The sequence below is a fragment of the Gambusia affinis genome, linkage group LG10 (genome assembly GCF_019740435.1).
Source record: "Gambusia affinis linkage group LG10, SWU_Gaff_1.0, whole genome shotgun sequence".
Taxonomy (NCBI): domain Eukaryota; kingdom Metazoa; phylum Chordata; class Actinopteri; order Cyprinodontiformes; family Poeciliidae; genus Gambusia; species Gambusia affinis.
In genome coordinates, this window is record NC_057877.1 from 13,516,907 (window position 1) to 13,532,568 (window position 15,662).

Sequence of the window (15,662 nt, forward strand, 5' to 3'; positions counted from 1 at the left end):
AGGATATATCTCCCAGCTCTTGCTTGAAATGTGTGTGGTAAGAATATGTGAAAAACCATTAAGTTTTATAATGACTGAAATGTAAGTAGGCTACGTCATATGAAAGCTTTGAATTATAACCTAACTAGTTATATTAATTAATTGAATTAATCTATTTTTAATTTAGTATTATTTTAGCTAGCTACAAAAATCAGAGATCCCCCGCTCCAAGGTGTCCTGGTTTTCCCAAATGAAAATATGGTCACCCTAACTAAAAGAAGCAAAAAAAAAAAAAAAATGTATGTACTATAATAACCATAAAAGTGCAATTGTTTCGATCAAATTCAGGAGCCGTTCGCCTTTAACTCCATTAATACTGTGGCGTTGTCAAGTGAATGTAAACACAACAGCTCCATCTAGTGGTTTAACAGCAGCAGCGCAGTCCTTGCAATACATGTCTGAGGAGTTTGACGGATTCCTCAATGTGGGCGTGACCGGCCGGCTAAGCTTCCATAACAGCCACTGATGTCGCTCTACAGCAGCAGGTGAGTGACTGAATGCAAGTCATCCTGAACACAACAGTTTGGCAGCAGGAGGACCTTTTGTCTTTATATCTGATGAGACCTGTAGTCAGTCATTCAGTCTCTGAGTGAAACCGCTTTGTCACGTTTCGACGCAGCAAAAACACTGTTTAGCAACTCGTTAGCTTAGCAACCGAAAGCCACATGGATCTTCAAAACACCAAGACTAACGATGAGGGGAAGGAGTTGCTGAACCACGGCAAGACCCTCCGACTCCATACCGGGAATTTAGTGAACCGGAGCCGGCTGAAGAAGAAGTGTCCCGGTTCTCCCAGCGAGGAGGTAAGGGAAGAATCGCAGAAATACCTGCTAAGTCATTACTTAGCCTATTAGCTTAGCTCGCAAGTTAGGCTAGGCTACTAAATATTTAAACTGCTGTTTCAGACTGAATGAAGCCGGTTTAAGGTAAACAATAGTACTATTTGTAGCTGTTTCAGGACAACTCTAGAGTTTCAGGTGATGAATGAAACATTTTATGAGACTATCTATGGCTCAAGTTGAAGTGAATCGTTTACAGACTGCAGTGTGTGATCGATGATTGATGTAGGCACACTTTGACTGTAGAGCTACACAGACCAACCTGGTGACTTATTTCACCTGTAAATAAATGATTATCTGGCACAAATGTTATTACAAGTGAGGCCAACAAGCTAGGACTGGGAGTTTCTGTTATCCAATAACATGTTCAATATGATGAAAGAATCCTGCACTGTCACCTTTGTATTATTCAGAGAATAATTAAACTTCATTGTATCATTTGCTGACACATCAGTGGTAAGTCTAATCACACGTGACAACAAGGAAACCCACAGACACAAAGTAGAGCATGTTACTCAGAGAGAGAGAGAGGGAAGATTTCTAATTCTTCCAGGAAAAAAATACACTTTATAATAAACTTTATCTTACAGAAATCTGATGAAGGCAGATTGACAGTCAGCTTTTATAGGGTCACAGTAAAGAGCCATCTCAGCCGCTTTACTTCTGCTGAGTGTGAGAACCTGCACAGAACAACAAGATCACTACTTAGATTCTGTGCCTGTACACTCTTTTTTTCCAGACTCTGAGACCTTGACTTCTGTTTTTAAACAAAACACAACATGCCCTTTCATTTGAAGAGAGAAATTTGGACCACTGAGAAACCATGTTGTTCTTTTTCCTCCTTCGCCTGGGTAACTTGGGTAACACATCTTCTCATTCAGGAGTAGCTTAGCATCAGCAGTCAGTCAGTGGCGGCACATTTCCTGGATACATGTGTGTGTGTGTGTGTGTGAGACGGCTTTTGAGGCTGTAAATCCACTTGCAATAGCGGATTCACTGTGAATTTTTCTCAAACCTCTTGAATGCACCAGGTTGTGGTCAGCTGAGATTCTCATTATTTTTTCAGTCCATAACTGAACATTTCTGTTTTAAAAAACATATTTTGAATGGTTTTATGTAATATTCAAATTTTCCAAGGAGCCACGTTTTGAGCTAATGCTAGCTTTAAACAATAATGACAATAACAATGTCCAGAGATAAACCCTTAAAATCCACCTTTCTGTCTAATGCATCAGTATGAGCCTCACATTTTTGAAGTAAATTAGTGAAATAAATGCACTTTTTTGACGCTACTTTTTTTTTCTTTTTTCTTAAAGGGTTCTTGAAATGTAATTTTACATTGTATAATAAGATAAGCTGAGACTAGTAGCTAAATGTTTAACCTTTTGCAAGTGATCTTTTTCATGATGTCACCATTGCCTTATATTAATCAGGTAAAGCCGTTGCTGCCAGATTTATTGAGGTTTTATGTGGTGCCTGTTTACAAAGAGGGCTTGGCTGAAGTTTCTCCAGCTTCCTTCATTGTTTTACTGTTGTTTGAAGTTTTCCCCCAAAGCACGGCACAGCAGGTACAGTCCCTGTCACGCCTTAGGGATAAGTTCTTCTTCAAGCTTATAATAACCATTATCAAGGGCAAAGGTTGGAATGTTGTCACTTGGCCGTATTGCTCAAAATAATGAGACAGCACTTTTAATTTTTTAATGCCCGGTCACTAAAAGTCAAATTTGGTGACATAACATTAGTTTACTGAGCATAAACAAGAGTTTTGTTTTGCTACTTTATAATCATGTTGTAATTTTTATTATAGCCGGTTGATATTGTCAATATTTTGATCGTTAAGAGCGTTGTTTCACTTTTCTGACGTAACTTTGTGTGCTACCTCAGTGACGTCCGATGCAGCTATCCTACTCGTGTTTTCTCTTCGTAAATAGATTTGCATGTTTTTTCTGAGCGCTGTTTAAACTTCAACTCTGTGTTTAATTTTATTTAGCTTCGAGACTGCATCCAAGCCACGCTGAGTGACTGGTTGTCGACGGCTAACCCCACAAACACGGTGAGTAGGCGGCTTTTTTTTTCTTTTTGTTTGTTTGTTTAGAAATAACTGTTTGCATGGATTTTCTTGTATGGATCACATGAACCGCGTGTGAACGATGTGCTGCCTCGGCTATTTGGATTGCAGTGTTTGTTAAAGTAAAATAACAGCAGCCTTGGCCGTCAGAGGAAGCCTGCGGGCTCTCTGAACACAAGCTGTCACAGTGGATGTTCATGCCGCATTGCCCGCCAAAGGCGCCTTTCCAAACATGCATCTGTCTGCTGGGTGAAAGGAAGAGGCGAGGGTGGACATCTTTTATCACAGGAGGTTCGGAGGCTCTCATAAAAAAACCCCACGATGCTACTTTTACTGTATAGTGATTCTGTTAATCAAATATATTCAGAGAAGAATGAAACTAGAGGCATTAAGGCTGCAGAGTAAGAGCCCTGCTGAACGTGCTCCAGCGCTGCTTGTTTAGCTGATCTCAGCTAATCTGCCTCAGCTTTTATCATCTCACCCAGAGATGAGGGAGGTCTGGATAGTGAGGGGTCTTATAACCCCAGAAAACTCACGTGACTCTTTTCCTGTAGGAAAATGTTGAGAATGGCACAACTGAGGGTCAGTCATGGGTTCAGGTTTCACTCGTCTGTCTATTCCTTGGTATTAAGCAACGTGTGTGTGTGTGTGTGTAAGATGTTGTAACACTTTAGCAGCTTCAGGAGATTCCCATACACATTTATTTACAGTTTTCATTGCCAGAGCTCTTTTCATTTGTGTTATTTTTCTTTTAAACCTATGGCATCTGAATCAGTCAAAAAATTGTTTTCAATATTTTCTCTTTTGCGTTTACATTATTACTATTCATTATCTGAAAAACAGTAGTGGGTTGTAATATGAAGCAGGTTAAGCAGAGTGCATTATCCCTTAAGTATCCATCCTTCTTCAGATTGATCTCAGATGGCTGCAGGAAGTGTCTCACTAGGGCTATTTTAGTCAACTAGCTGTTGGGAACAAGGTCCATTAAAACAAACACATTTTTGATGTTGAAAACATAAAATGTCTTTGTTACTTGATTGCAAATAAATCTCTTTCTGTTCAGAGACAAACAAATAAGATTCCACAAACAGACGCCAGCATTTCTTAATAACTGAATATTGAATTTGATGTTCTAGCTTTTCGCTTCACTGTAGTGCAGATTTTCTTTTTCAATTAATAATATTTTTACAATATAATATGTACTAATACTAATTACTCTAGTAGCCAGATGCTCTTGTTTGTGAATATAATTAAAGTTTTGGATTTAAATTTAGTTGGATAATAAGTTTTCCAGTATAGAAGAAAGAGAACATCTCTGTTTTTTCCCATGTAGGAATCTTTTGAGAACTTTCTGAGAACTTTGTATGAACAACAAATGAAAGATTTTTACATGCAGTTTTTGATAAGACATTCCCTGTTGAACAGGGCTTCCCAGACACACTGAACTGCTGCATTCCTGAGGCGACAGATGCCATCACACCTGAAGAAAGGGAGGAAGTGAAGATTTCAGGTCAGTGCTGCTTTGCTGCATTCCACCTGCTGTCGAACTCAGAAGTATTGGAGTAATCAGACTCTGTTTTAGATTAGCATTTAAATGTTGAGTTTTCTTCCTCCTAAAGATGTAATCCGACCTAAAGATGTCCATTTTTCCACTTTTCTTTTACCAAATGATAAGAAATCACCAGTCAGGAATCATTGCTGGCAATTTCATAAAGACTCCACGCATGAAGCATAATTTTTTAATTTATATATATATATATATGTAAATGAAAACTACAAATATCTGTGGCACAAGTTTGAGCTCAGCAGATGAAACAGCTGCAGTTGATCGAGGATGACCTGCTGACTGATGTTTGTTTTTACAGCGAAGCTTTTCCTCTGTGAGTCGGGTCAGTCGGCCATCAGGGATGCCGTGGAGATGGGTGAGCTTCATATCGCTTCAATAAGAGATTAATAATGCCACAGCCTTTTTTTTTTTTTTTTATCAGTTTTATTTTTCTCACCTACAGCTTGCCAGACGTTGGCAGTTTCCCAGCTCGACTCTGTCATCATAGCGCCCCCTGGGCCTGTGGAGGGGGACAGCCAGAGTCTGGCTCACCTGCAGCCGGTGTGGGGGGAGCTGGAGTCTCTGGTGAGGAAGCAGAAGATCGCAGCCATCGGCACGTCTGACCTGGACAAAGAGCTGCTGGAGCAGCTCTACAACTGGGCCCAGGTAGCCGAGAATCTGTTGTCTCTGAGCTGCGAAAGTGGTAATAAGTCAGAAGGATGCAGTTCAGCAATGTTATTAAGATTCATGTACATTGTTCCAGCTTTTAGTTCTGCTCCCAACCACGATGTTTGACTAAATCGTGCCAGGCTACATCACCACAGTGTCGGATAAAAGCCTTTGCACACAGCTAACAGTTATGGTACCTGGATGGAAGAGAAAAGCCTCCAGTTAGCATGAACATCCTGTGATGAACATCCATAGCAATATGTGAGCAGCTCAAACCTCCAATTACAGGTGAACCGGATCTGGCCAGCAATAATTTTCACATTGTTGACAGTTTCCCAACATGGACGCTGAATCCAATAAGTTTTCATCTGGAAAGAAGCGTAACAATACATTTTAAGAACGCAGACTGTTTGTACATGAAATATTCATTTCATAAATATTTCATGTTTGGAGTTACTGACTCTAAACTATGATCATTCAACTTTTAATGTGTAGAGAGATTGTTCAAATGATTGAACAAGTAATGGTAAAAATAAATCATGTTATGTTTAAAGTATAAACTTACTATTTTTTTTTCTTTTGGAAATGTTACTTTGATGTTATTTATTTCTGTTTTATAGTCTGTAGTTTATCAAGATGTTTGTGGCTTGCATATTTCAACCTTGACAGTGTTAGAAGCTTCTGCTAGTCAAATTTCCAATTTAAAAATAAAATTGTGAAATTTCTTAGCAAATCGAGTCCTGAAAATAAATAGGTTTCTGAAAAACTTGTTGCAATCCCGTCTTTTTTTTTTTTTTTTACCCCCTCTTGTCTTGTATGAAATGAAACCAAATGTCCTGTCCTGAACCAGGTGAAGCCCAGCAGTAATCAGGTGAACCTGGCCTCCTGCTGCGTGATGCCGCCCGACCTGACAGCCTTCGCCAAAGAGTTCGACATCCAGCTGCTCACACACAGCGACCCCAAAGGTGAAACCTGCTTTTGTTTTTTTACCGTCAGTCGGGCACTGAACTCACAACATAAGTTCACAGTGTGTATGTCACATAAGGGGCATAAAATAATGAAGTAGATCATAAACTACCGCAAACTGTTAATCATATTTTTTTGGGAAAAAACCAGCTACACAAGTTAACTTTCACTATGTAGCAGATCAAACATATAAATGTAACGATTTCAATAAATAAGTAAGTGCATGTTTTTAATAATGCGTTCAAATTTTCACTTTCTTTCTATGTAGCTTTGCATGTTAGAGAATGGAATTCAATGTTATGCACTGATATCTGAGCACCTGAAACTTTCAAGCTACATTTTTATTCACTTACTTTATGCTTTCATTGACACCCATTCAAACCCTTTGAAACGATCTGTTGCAAACATTCAGTCATTTTCACTTCCATGCAAGATAAACATTCCTCAGATGACTGTAATTGTCTTTCCTATCCTGACCAATCATATTGAAGCTTTTAAAATGTATCATTTAACTTCTTGAAAACATTTGATATAGTATAAAACACAAAGTTTCTGCAAGATCTTAAAATTATTTAAATTTTAGGACATATGTCTTTTAGTCCAAACCAATTTTCCCCAACTACACCTGAAATTATATTTAGCTGTGTCTTTCAATCTGTGTGCTCATTCTTGTTTGTTTTTTTCTTTATTTATTTCAACAATTTGTCATCAACGCGTTTTCTTGAATAATTAGCTGGTGGTATTGCTTTTGTTCAGTGATGAATAGCTCTGACTGTGTTATTATGTTGTCATAAAACCCCAAACCACTTGATGCTTGAAGGCAACAGGCATGTTTAAAAGGAATCAGTCCCCAGAAGCCACATTGTCTTAATATTGTATTTTAGGAAATTGAGTAAATTTCCTTTACCGTTTTATTTCAGTCATGGGAAAGTGAACATTTAAAGACGTTTTGCTTGAAAACCGATGTCAATAGTTAGTTAAAACCCAACAACTCTTCTGAAAGTGCATGTATGTCAAAGCTCTCTTCTCACTTACCAGAACTGAAAAGCAGTTTATCTTTATGATTTGCGGTCAGCCTAATATGTTATATTTTTCTCCTAGAGTTGATGTCAACATCCACATTCCAGGAGGCGATGCAGGAAGGAGCGTCGGGCCTGAGCGCCACCGACTGGAGGCTGGAGTGGGTCCTCCGCTACTCCGTTATCGTCAAGAGCCGCGGCATCATCAAATCCAAGGGTTACCTGGTCAGCGCGAGGAGGGCGAGCCCCTAGCACTAAAACACAGAGAGAGAGAGGGGAAGGAAAACACACGGATGAAGCCATTTTTCTCAGCTGTCATTCTCACACAGAAAGCTCCAGCTCCGATTAATGGACGCTGCAAGTCATGAAGTAATTAAACTAATTTATCTCCCTGATAAAGTCGCATCTTCCTCATTTCTAACTTTAACAGAAGCACTTGGTGGTTACCAGTATCCTAACACTCTTGTTGAATCGTCACCAGCAACAGCAGTGCACTGACTGTCGCTCAGAAACACAGCAAATGATGTTTTATTAATGGAAACTGTTGGTTGCTAAACCTCGGTTCAACATGGAGGTTGTTTAATTGTGTCTTGATGTAAAGTGCCTTTCTACTGCCCCCTTCTGTTCTCTGACTTACCTGCTTTCTACTTAATCTGTAGGAACAGAGCTTTGAATATTGGGGAGTAAAAATATTATTGGTACTGTAAAAAAAAAAAGCTAATTAATTTTCTACTTTTGAACATATCTAATCCAGGTTAACAGATTTGGAAAACGTATTACATTTTTTTGGATTAGACAATTATCATTCCATTATTTCAGAAACATAACGCACAGATTAAAAACCCAAATGCAGCGGTTGAGTTTATTTCTTGGTTAGATTTTGGATAAGTATGCAGCTATGTATGTAGAAATGTGTAATTTATCATTCTTTCGAGATGTTTTTATAGCTACAATGATATGTTCAATCAGCTCATACACAGAAAACTAATCCGAGGCAAAGTAAAGCAAAATTACGAGATTAACTAGCAGGCTTGTGTCCTTTATATGTTGTGATTACAGCACTGGAGACATCACACAAAGAAGATGTGGACAATCTGTTTTTATTTTATGAAATACAACTGTTCTTAGACGAGGTCCATGACTGAAAATTCAGTTTTATCAACATATTTAAAATGTTTTATCTGTATATTATGAATTGGCTTTAATAAAGTGATGAAAGTGTGTGTTTTTTGACTCATCAGTCCTAAAGCGAGAGAAGATGTTTTCATTGTTAAATACATCTGTGTGAAATGTAATTATTATAAAGTGATATATTTCTCCTACTCAGGTGTTTTACACTAACTTGGTTTCCAACAATAACAAGTTGTATAATAAATTATTTAAAGGTGTGTTAAAACATTAACACTACTTCCAAGGCTCCTACACAGTGTGGTGGTGTGTCCTTCCTGGTAACCTTTTTAATTTCCTTCATTCCTGGAGTCTTTCCTCGTCTCTTTGTTTTCTTTTGGTTTTTATGTTTACATATTTGTGTCCAGCCTTCTTTTTCTCTGTTAATCTTTTCCTGCTTCTGTAATTTTCTTACCGTCTTTCCTTTTTCCATGTTTTGCTTTTCCCTCTTTTTAAGTTTGTGTCCCTGTTTTATTTGATACTTTTCTTCCTTTTAATGTTCCCTTGATTTTTTTTTTATGCAATTGAATAAACCCTTTTTTCTTTCCTTTCTTCAGGAACTACATTTCTCCCTTTTTTCCTCTTATTTTCCATCTTTACTAATTTATTTTCCTCCTTGTTTTGTCCTTCCTTTGATTCTTCCATCCACCTGACCTAAATTTTTCCATTATGTTCCTCACTTCTTTTCTGCTTCCCCCCCCCCCCCCATTCTTCCTTGTATGTCTTGTGTCCTAATTTTCTTTCTTCCGTTCTCTGCTAGTCCCTGGTTCAGTATTTAGAGCGTCTTTGCTTTGAATATATATCCACATGAATGTATTATTAGTATGTTGAAGTTTTAAAACGACCTGGGAAATTCAAATACAAGTTGTGTTCACGCCTCATTTTATCAGTATTGCTGACAGAAAAACACATATTCAGACTTCAACAGAATAATAATTTACTATGATTATCAAGTGGATGTACATCAAGGGTTTGTACATTATAAGGCTAGATTTTCCAGAAGTAAATCAGAGCCATATAACAATAAGAATACGGGATTGTTGAACAGAGGAAAACAAAAACTGATGTGTTTGTCTACTAGGCCTGTTGCTTTTCTCCGCGCATCGATTACTCAGGTCTGGCCCGGACCGGAAGTGAAAGTAGAATATCACGTCCAAGATGGTGGCCACCAGAAGAGGAGCATACGCGAACTCTGCCCCTAAAACAGCGGAGGAAAAGCAGTCAGTTGTCCAGGTACGAATAGTAGACATGTGTTTTTAAAGCTGGGAACTGGTAGAGGCCCTGTGGATGTTTGATCGGTGGTGATTTAAAGCAGTCACGTGGCTGCTGGTGTCCTCGCGTGTGTGGCTCTGCCGAAGCTTCACGTGGACAGATAGGAAGTGATCTGTCTTGAGTTTACAAACATTTTTATAACAGAAGCTGCTGGAAACAAAACACGCTGTGTGAACCAAACAGCACAGGTTGTAAAACCCATTCAAGTGGAAGATTCACGTGAAAAGTTTGTTCCGGAAAATACTTAAAACTGTTCCTCTGATTACCTGCCTTGTAGATTATTTTATCCTCACTTTTTGGCCCCAGTTTGGAGCATACGTGCCTCTCACTGAGCTATAAATAAATTACAAGTACCAAATGAGGATCTTCTGCAATATTAGGGGAAAAACTTTATAAAGAAACATACATTGTTTACATACAAACATACATTGTTTCTTTATAAAGAGATTAATTTGCTGTTTACAAAAATCATTTAAATTGATAAAACCAATTCTGTGGAATTTGTAAGTGTGTAATGTGTAAGATAGAGGGCTGAAATGATTAACCGGAAGAATTGTGACGAATTGATTATTGAAATAATCATCAACTAATGCAGTAATCAATTAGTCTGTTACTGGAGTGTAAACTTTAAAAAATACCATTTGCTGAGCCAACACTGTAAGAAAAATTATCTACATTTTAAAAACACAAAGCTCCTCCTCAAGCGGTGTAGTTTTAGTTTCACCGAGTTCAAATTTATTAAAGGAAGTTGGTTATGTTTATTTTCTTATTTGAAAAAGAAATTGAATTGTTAGGCTGCACAGTGCAGTGGGTTTGATTCCCGACCCGGGGTCTTTCTGCATGGAGTTTGCATGTTCTCCCTGTGCATGCGTGGGTTCTCTCCGGGTTCTCCGGCTTCCTCCCACAGTCCAAAAACATGACTGTCAAGTTAATTGGTCTCTCTAAATTCTCCCTATGGTGTGAGTGTGTGTGTGCATGGTTGTGTATCCTGTATGTCTCTGTGTTGCCCTTCGACAGACGGGCGATCTGTCCAGGGTGACCCCGCCTCTCACCAGCAAACCTCCTGACCCCATTAGGGATTGAATTGTTTTTTTTGTTTTTTCGTCTATTGATGTGTTTCTAATATTGTGTAAAAGAAGGTTTAAGTGGTTAAATCTGTAGAATGTGCCAATTGTTTTTCTCAATTAATCGTCAAAATTATGGATTATAAAAATAATCGCTTGTTCCAGTCCTATTAAGATACGAGTATCACCCTGAGTGACATAGTTTTCAATGATAATCTAATTTATTGCAGTATACCTGTAAACCATGTTTGCTATGAGCTGTTTTTCTTGTGCTCAACAGGCCACGCCCTCTACCGCCCGAAGAACCAGGAGGGCTCAGCAGGAGGAATGCCACCAGACCCTCACAGAGACATCCAGCCAGCTGGAGAAGAACAAAGGAGGATCCCTAGATACTCCTGCCACCTCCAACAACAGGAGATGCACCAGAGCCTCCAGACTCCACAGCCCAGACAAGCCCTGCACTCCAGTGGGCTCCGCCCATGAAGAGGACACGTCAGACGTGGAGTCCCTCTGCTCTGCGGTGTCGGACTCCGAGCCGCCTGGAACGCTGACCAAAGCGAGCACGAGAGCGCTCCATGAGAAGGATCAGGACCATGAGACGTCCGAGGTGGAGTCGAGCTCGTCTGCAGTGTCTGCAGCCAGACTTGGACTTGGCAGCAGACGGAGCACAAGAAGAAAGCCGGCTCAGACGTCTGATGGCAAAGAGGAAACGACACCGGGAGTCGAGTCCGAATCTCAGAGAGTTACAAGAAGTCAGAGGAAATCTGCTCACACCCGATCCTCTGCAAGGCGACACATCGAAGACTCTGAGCTCTCAGAGGCCGAGAGCGTGCCGTCCAGCATCTCAGGACCAAGGCTCAGGAGGCAACTCCGTCCTATTCCCATCCACCTGGACGAGCTCTCCGAAAGCTCCCAGTCCCCCACCAGGACCACTCGACGAAGCAAATCAACAAGAGGGAAAGCAGCTTTGACTGGGAACGTAGATAAGAAATCAGAATGCGACTCTGATGGGTTTGAGTCTGGGCCCACCTACAGTCTGAGCACCAGAACCCAGTCTGCTGTGTCTAAATCCACTGTGGATTCAGAATCCGAGGAGGTGGAAGCAAATTCATCAGAGGGAAGCAAAGAGTCCAGCAGGCGGAGAGCTCCAACATCCAGACGGTCCACAAAGCCCAGCAGTGTCGTTTTAGAAAAAAGTGAAGAAGCAGCTGAAGAGGAGAGCTTGTTGAATGATTCTAAGTTAGAAAGCACCATGATCGGAGAGGACGCAGACCGCACTCTGCTAAAGGAAGAAACGATCCAAACATCTGGAGAACAGGAAAGCTTGGAGTTCACTTCCAGCGGAGCTGATGAAGAGAAAGCAGAAAAGAAGAAAGCGGATCTATCAGAAGATGTGGAGCTCCCGGGGTCAGTGTGTGACGAGAGTGAGCCTGCAGTGATCACCAAAGACCTGCAGGAGGAGCTGTCCCAGGAAAGCGAAGCTGGAGAGGCCTCAGAGATGGAGATGATACAGGAAACGGTACCACCATCAGAGCCAGAGCAGAGTCTTCAGTCTGCTCCAGTAATAAGACAGATGGACTCTGACATGGCAGAGAGGGAGGAGGAGAAGCAGGAAGCTGCAGGGATCCATCCCACCCTGGCAGACGAGCCTCTGGAGGAGGAAACCAGGCCCAGTGAGGAGGAAAAACTGGAAGTCCAGGTGACAGCGAGCCAGAAGGTAAAGGTCACGGCAGAGTCTGACTCGGAGCAGAAATCTAAGGACATTGTTGTCCAGAATAAGAAAACAATCAGCCTGCTAGACAGCAGCGATGATGAAGATGACTTTGATGACGAAGACGAGGACCTGATGTCCGATGAAGACGATTCAGGAAGCAGAGAGGAAAGACGAAGAGAGCCTTCCAACATGTCCGAGGGAGCCTCGACGTCCGCGGCGGAGGGTCTGTTTATGATCGACACTCGACCCGGACAAGATGCTGACCAGCAGTACTTCAGAGAGGAAGAGGAAGCTGTGGATAAAGGAGCTGAATCGGAAGATGAAGAGTTCATCGACAAAGAAGGGGACGAGGATGAAGACGAGGATTCAAAAGTCTTATTCTCCAGCAGAAGCTCTCGGTTGTAAGTGAAACAGATTATTCCAGTTTGAAGGCAGAAGTGAAGAAAACACATGCAAAACCATCCTTCAGGCAATCATTATAGATTATCATTTTACTCACATCCAACCACACACAAAATCCTAATTCTGACTTCAGGTAACATGGAAAAATATAACTTGGAATTAACGGAATAGCTTTTTATAGGCTTAATTATCTAAGTTTTAGGGAATGCCTACCTCACATTTTGCCACTCATCTTTGCAAGAGTGGTTTGTGCTATAGAGATTTCTACTGAATTGTAGCAAGACTTACCTGTCACTGTGAAATTTGCTACAGTCAGAGAGCAACCTGCTCACTTGATTATATGTTTGGGCAGTTTATTATTTATCTTAAATGGATTGGTCATGTAAAGGACTGCAGAGCCTCCTGGGTACATCACAGCCGTACGGCGGTGAGGAATGAGACGTGGTTGCGCCTCCTGAGGAATTTTCTTTTATGCCTATTAATTTCAGGACAGAGATGTCCAGCCGTATTGACCCCGGCCTCAGGGTGAAGGAGCTCGGGGGTTTATACATCAGTTTCGATGGCAGCAAATCAAAACCCGTCTCCAGCTTGCTGCAAAAACTGAAGGAAAAGAAGAGCTTGGGTGAGGTAAATTACGGATTGATTTTTCTTACTCTGTTTCTCTGAAGGTGAGCTGAGGTGCAGAATGAATAATGGACGTCATATTTATTCAGATAATGTTTATAGTTTCTGTCCAAGTTTTTGGACTTTGACCCGTTTTACTCTTGAGTTGTTTTTAGAGACGTGTTCAGGATGCCAGTTTTTGTGCTTCTCCACAGGCGATGAAGAAGAGTGTGATCGGCCCGGACTTTGAGAAGAAGGATGCAGTGCCTCCCTACAGTGAATCTAAACAAGCCTTAAAGTTGAAACACAGAGTAAGTTTGAACAATTTAAGCATTTTTGAAGTCTGCTAAGCTCTCCATCAATGAAGCTTGTTTTGAAACCGATCATTTATTTTTCAGGCAGAGAGGGCAAAATCAACGGGAGACGGTTGGTTTGGTATGAAAGCTCCAGAGGTTACCCAGGAGTTGAAAGGGGACCTTCAGGTCTTGAAGATGAGAGGCTCCCTGGATCCCAAGAGGTTCTACAAGAAGAACGACAGAGATGGCTTCCCCAAATATTTCCAGGTCATTGTTTACTGCCGTCTCAGATTCCTTACAAAAATGCACAGATTTTCATTAATCTTTCAAGTAGCTGTTCTACAATGTCGCAGTCTGTGGTGATAAGGGTTTTTTAATCTCATTCTACATGTCTGACAGGTGGGCACCGTGGTGGACAGCCCAGTTGATTTCTATCATTCCCGTATTCCCAAGAAAGAGAGGAAGAGAACCATGGTGGAGGAGCTGCTGCATGATGCCGAGTTCAGGCAGTAAGTTAAACTCATGAAGGAATAAACTTCATTGTTACATTTGACTTCTTTTTCTTGTTTTGACAATGTGGGAAAAAAAACCCTAATCTTTTATTGGGGAGGACGTAAAATCTCAGAGTAAACCTTTGAAATCGTGTTGGAGAAAAAAATCTCATGTTCAACAGAAATGCTCTGCTCCCGGTCAGAAACAGCCAATCAGAGCCGGGCTCCAGATCAGTGTGAGGAACCAGCTGTAGCATACAGAGAGCAAGAGGGAGGGCATGGCCAGCGTATACACAAGTGTGATTGACAGCGTTAGATCCTCCCCCTGCCTCTTATTGGTTGTTTCTGAACAAGTGGTGTATTTCCACAGATTGCATCTGGACCACAGGGAGAAGACAAAGGAGCACAACTTTTTGTTCCCCACAGATTATCTGTCTCATAACTAATTCAAAATGATTTAGGTTCATTAGGAATTGGGGAATGACCCTAATTTGGCCATAATTTGATTGGAATGATGAATTTAAACTCCAATTCAGACCCTCCTTCCGATTTTCTCCAAAAGCATTCTGCTTACAGCATTCACACTTCATTTTCACAAGAAATGCCCATTTTTCTAGTTTTTATTGTTTCAGACTTTTAAAAACAGAAAAATGAAATGCAGTTTTCTTTTCTCGATGCAGAAAGAATAAAAGGAAGTACCAGCAGATTATAACAGAGAGAGCAGCACAACGAGCTGGGAAGAGGAGCCAGAAGAAGAAATTACGTAAGAAGTGAAGAAGTCGTGAACTCCGACCCTGCAGGGCTTTTCCATGTACACTGATATCATCGAGGAGCGTGAGACGAGTGTATCGACAGTGAAACACTAATCCTCACTGCGTCCTGATCTGACGATTTCATAATTCTGTACAGTGATTAATAATTGCTGCTTCTGTTTGCCATTAGTTGGATTTTTAATGAAATCTGAAGCAGTTTTAAAGTGTCTTCCTGAAAATAAAATAATTTCATTGTGACCATCTTTGGTATGATTCTGAAGATTGTAGAGTTAAAGTTTAAAATGAATAAATTTTGGGTCTGCAGAATAAAAGTTACATTGATTTGACAAAGGAAAAACTCAGCTTGAACCTTTTATGGAGATCGAGTGTTAGGTAGCATAATTTTGATCTTAAGCAGACGTGCAGAAAACTCCCAAATAGGTCAGATTTTCCATTATTAGTTCTGTTGCTTCTCTATTCAAAAACTTAGGAGCTTTTTGCACATCTAGTGTTGAAGTGACAAGAGTTCATAATAGAGCTATAATTTGATTCGCTGTGATAAATACCTTTACATACTATCCCATAGCAGAAGGATGTTCTGTAAAGCTTTGTCAATGATGAAGACATTTCCATGTAATACTATGAGGTTGCTATGTTTGCATTTCAGTCGCGTCTCGGTCTCTTTGTGTCGCCCGCTCTTTCATTCAGGATTACTTTTGTTCCTTTTCTCTCGCTCAAATCTCTTGTCTGTTTTA

At 40.5% G+C, this 15,662-nt stretch overlaps 2 protein-coding genes across 3 annotated transcripts; both read left to right on the forward strand.

The window, feature by feature from the left end:
- Positions 1-327: 327 nt before the first annotated feature.
- gclm (glutamate-cysteine ligase, modifier subunit) lies at positions 328-8,369 on the forward strand. 2 transcript variants are annotated; one of them, XM_044128744.1, is made up of 8 exons: positions 328-524; positions 659-842; positions 2,869-2,931; positions 4,372-4,456; positions 4,812-4,868; positions 4,956-5,158; positions 6,012-6,126; positions 7,229-8,369. In XM_044128744.1, exons 2-8 carry the CDS (start codon positions 705-707, stop codon positions 7,396-7,398), a joined length of 831 nt encoding a protein of 276 aa, XP_043984679.1. In that variant the 5' UTR covers positions 328-524; positions 659-704; the 3' UTR covers positions 7,399-8,369. The 2 variants fall into 2 exon arrangements, with proteins under 2 accessions (XP_043984679.1, XP_043984678.1); XM_044128743.1 differs by having other exon boundaries at positions 328-842.
- A 993-nt stretch (positions 8,370-9,362) lies between these two features.
- On the forward strand, positions 9,363-15,165 carry dnttip2 (deoxynucleotidyltransferase, terminal, interacting protein 2). Its single transcript, XM_044129319.1, has 7 exons — positions 9,363-9,546; positions 10,930-12,764; positions 13,254-13,392; positions 13,584-13,679; positions 13,767-13,931; positions 14,064-14,173; positions 14,836-15,165. Exons 1-7 carry the CDS (start codon positions 9,472-9,474, stop codon positions 14,927-14,929), a joined length of 2,514 nt encoding a protein of 837 aa, XP_043985254.1. The 5' UTR covers positions 9,363-9,471; the 3' UTR covers positions 14,930-15,165.
- The last annotated feature ends 497 nt before the right edge of the window (positions 15,166-15,662 follow it).

Bases quoted from the DNA above. Each gene is read 5' to 3' on its own strand.
- gclm (XM_044128743.1), top strand. From the start codon at position 705: ATGGATCTTCAAAACACCAAGACTAACGATGAGGGGAAGGAGTTGCTG. The intron at 2,932-4,371 runs GTGAGTAGGCGG...CCTGTTGAACAG, and splicing joins CGGCTAACCCCACAAACACG to GGCTTCCCAGACACACTGAA. The intron at 5,159-6,011 runs GTAGCCGAGAAT...GTCCTGAACCAG, and splicing joins AGCTCTACAACTGGGCCCAG to GTGAAGCCCAGCAGTAATCA.
- dnttip2 (XM_044129319.1), top strand. From the start codon at position 9,472: ATGGTGGCCACCAGAAGAGGAGCATACGCGAACTCTGCCCCTAAAACA. The intron at 9,547-10,929 runs GTACGAATAGTA...TGTGCTCAACAG, and splicing joins AAAAGCAGTCAGTTGTCCAG to GCCACGCCCTCTACCGCCCG. The intron at 14,174-14,835 runs GTAAGTTAAACT...TTCTCGATGCAG, and splicing joins CATGATGCCGAGTTCAGGCA to AAAGAATAAAAGGAAGTACC.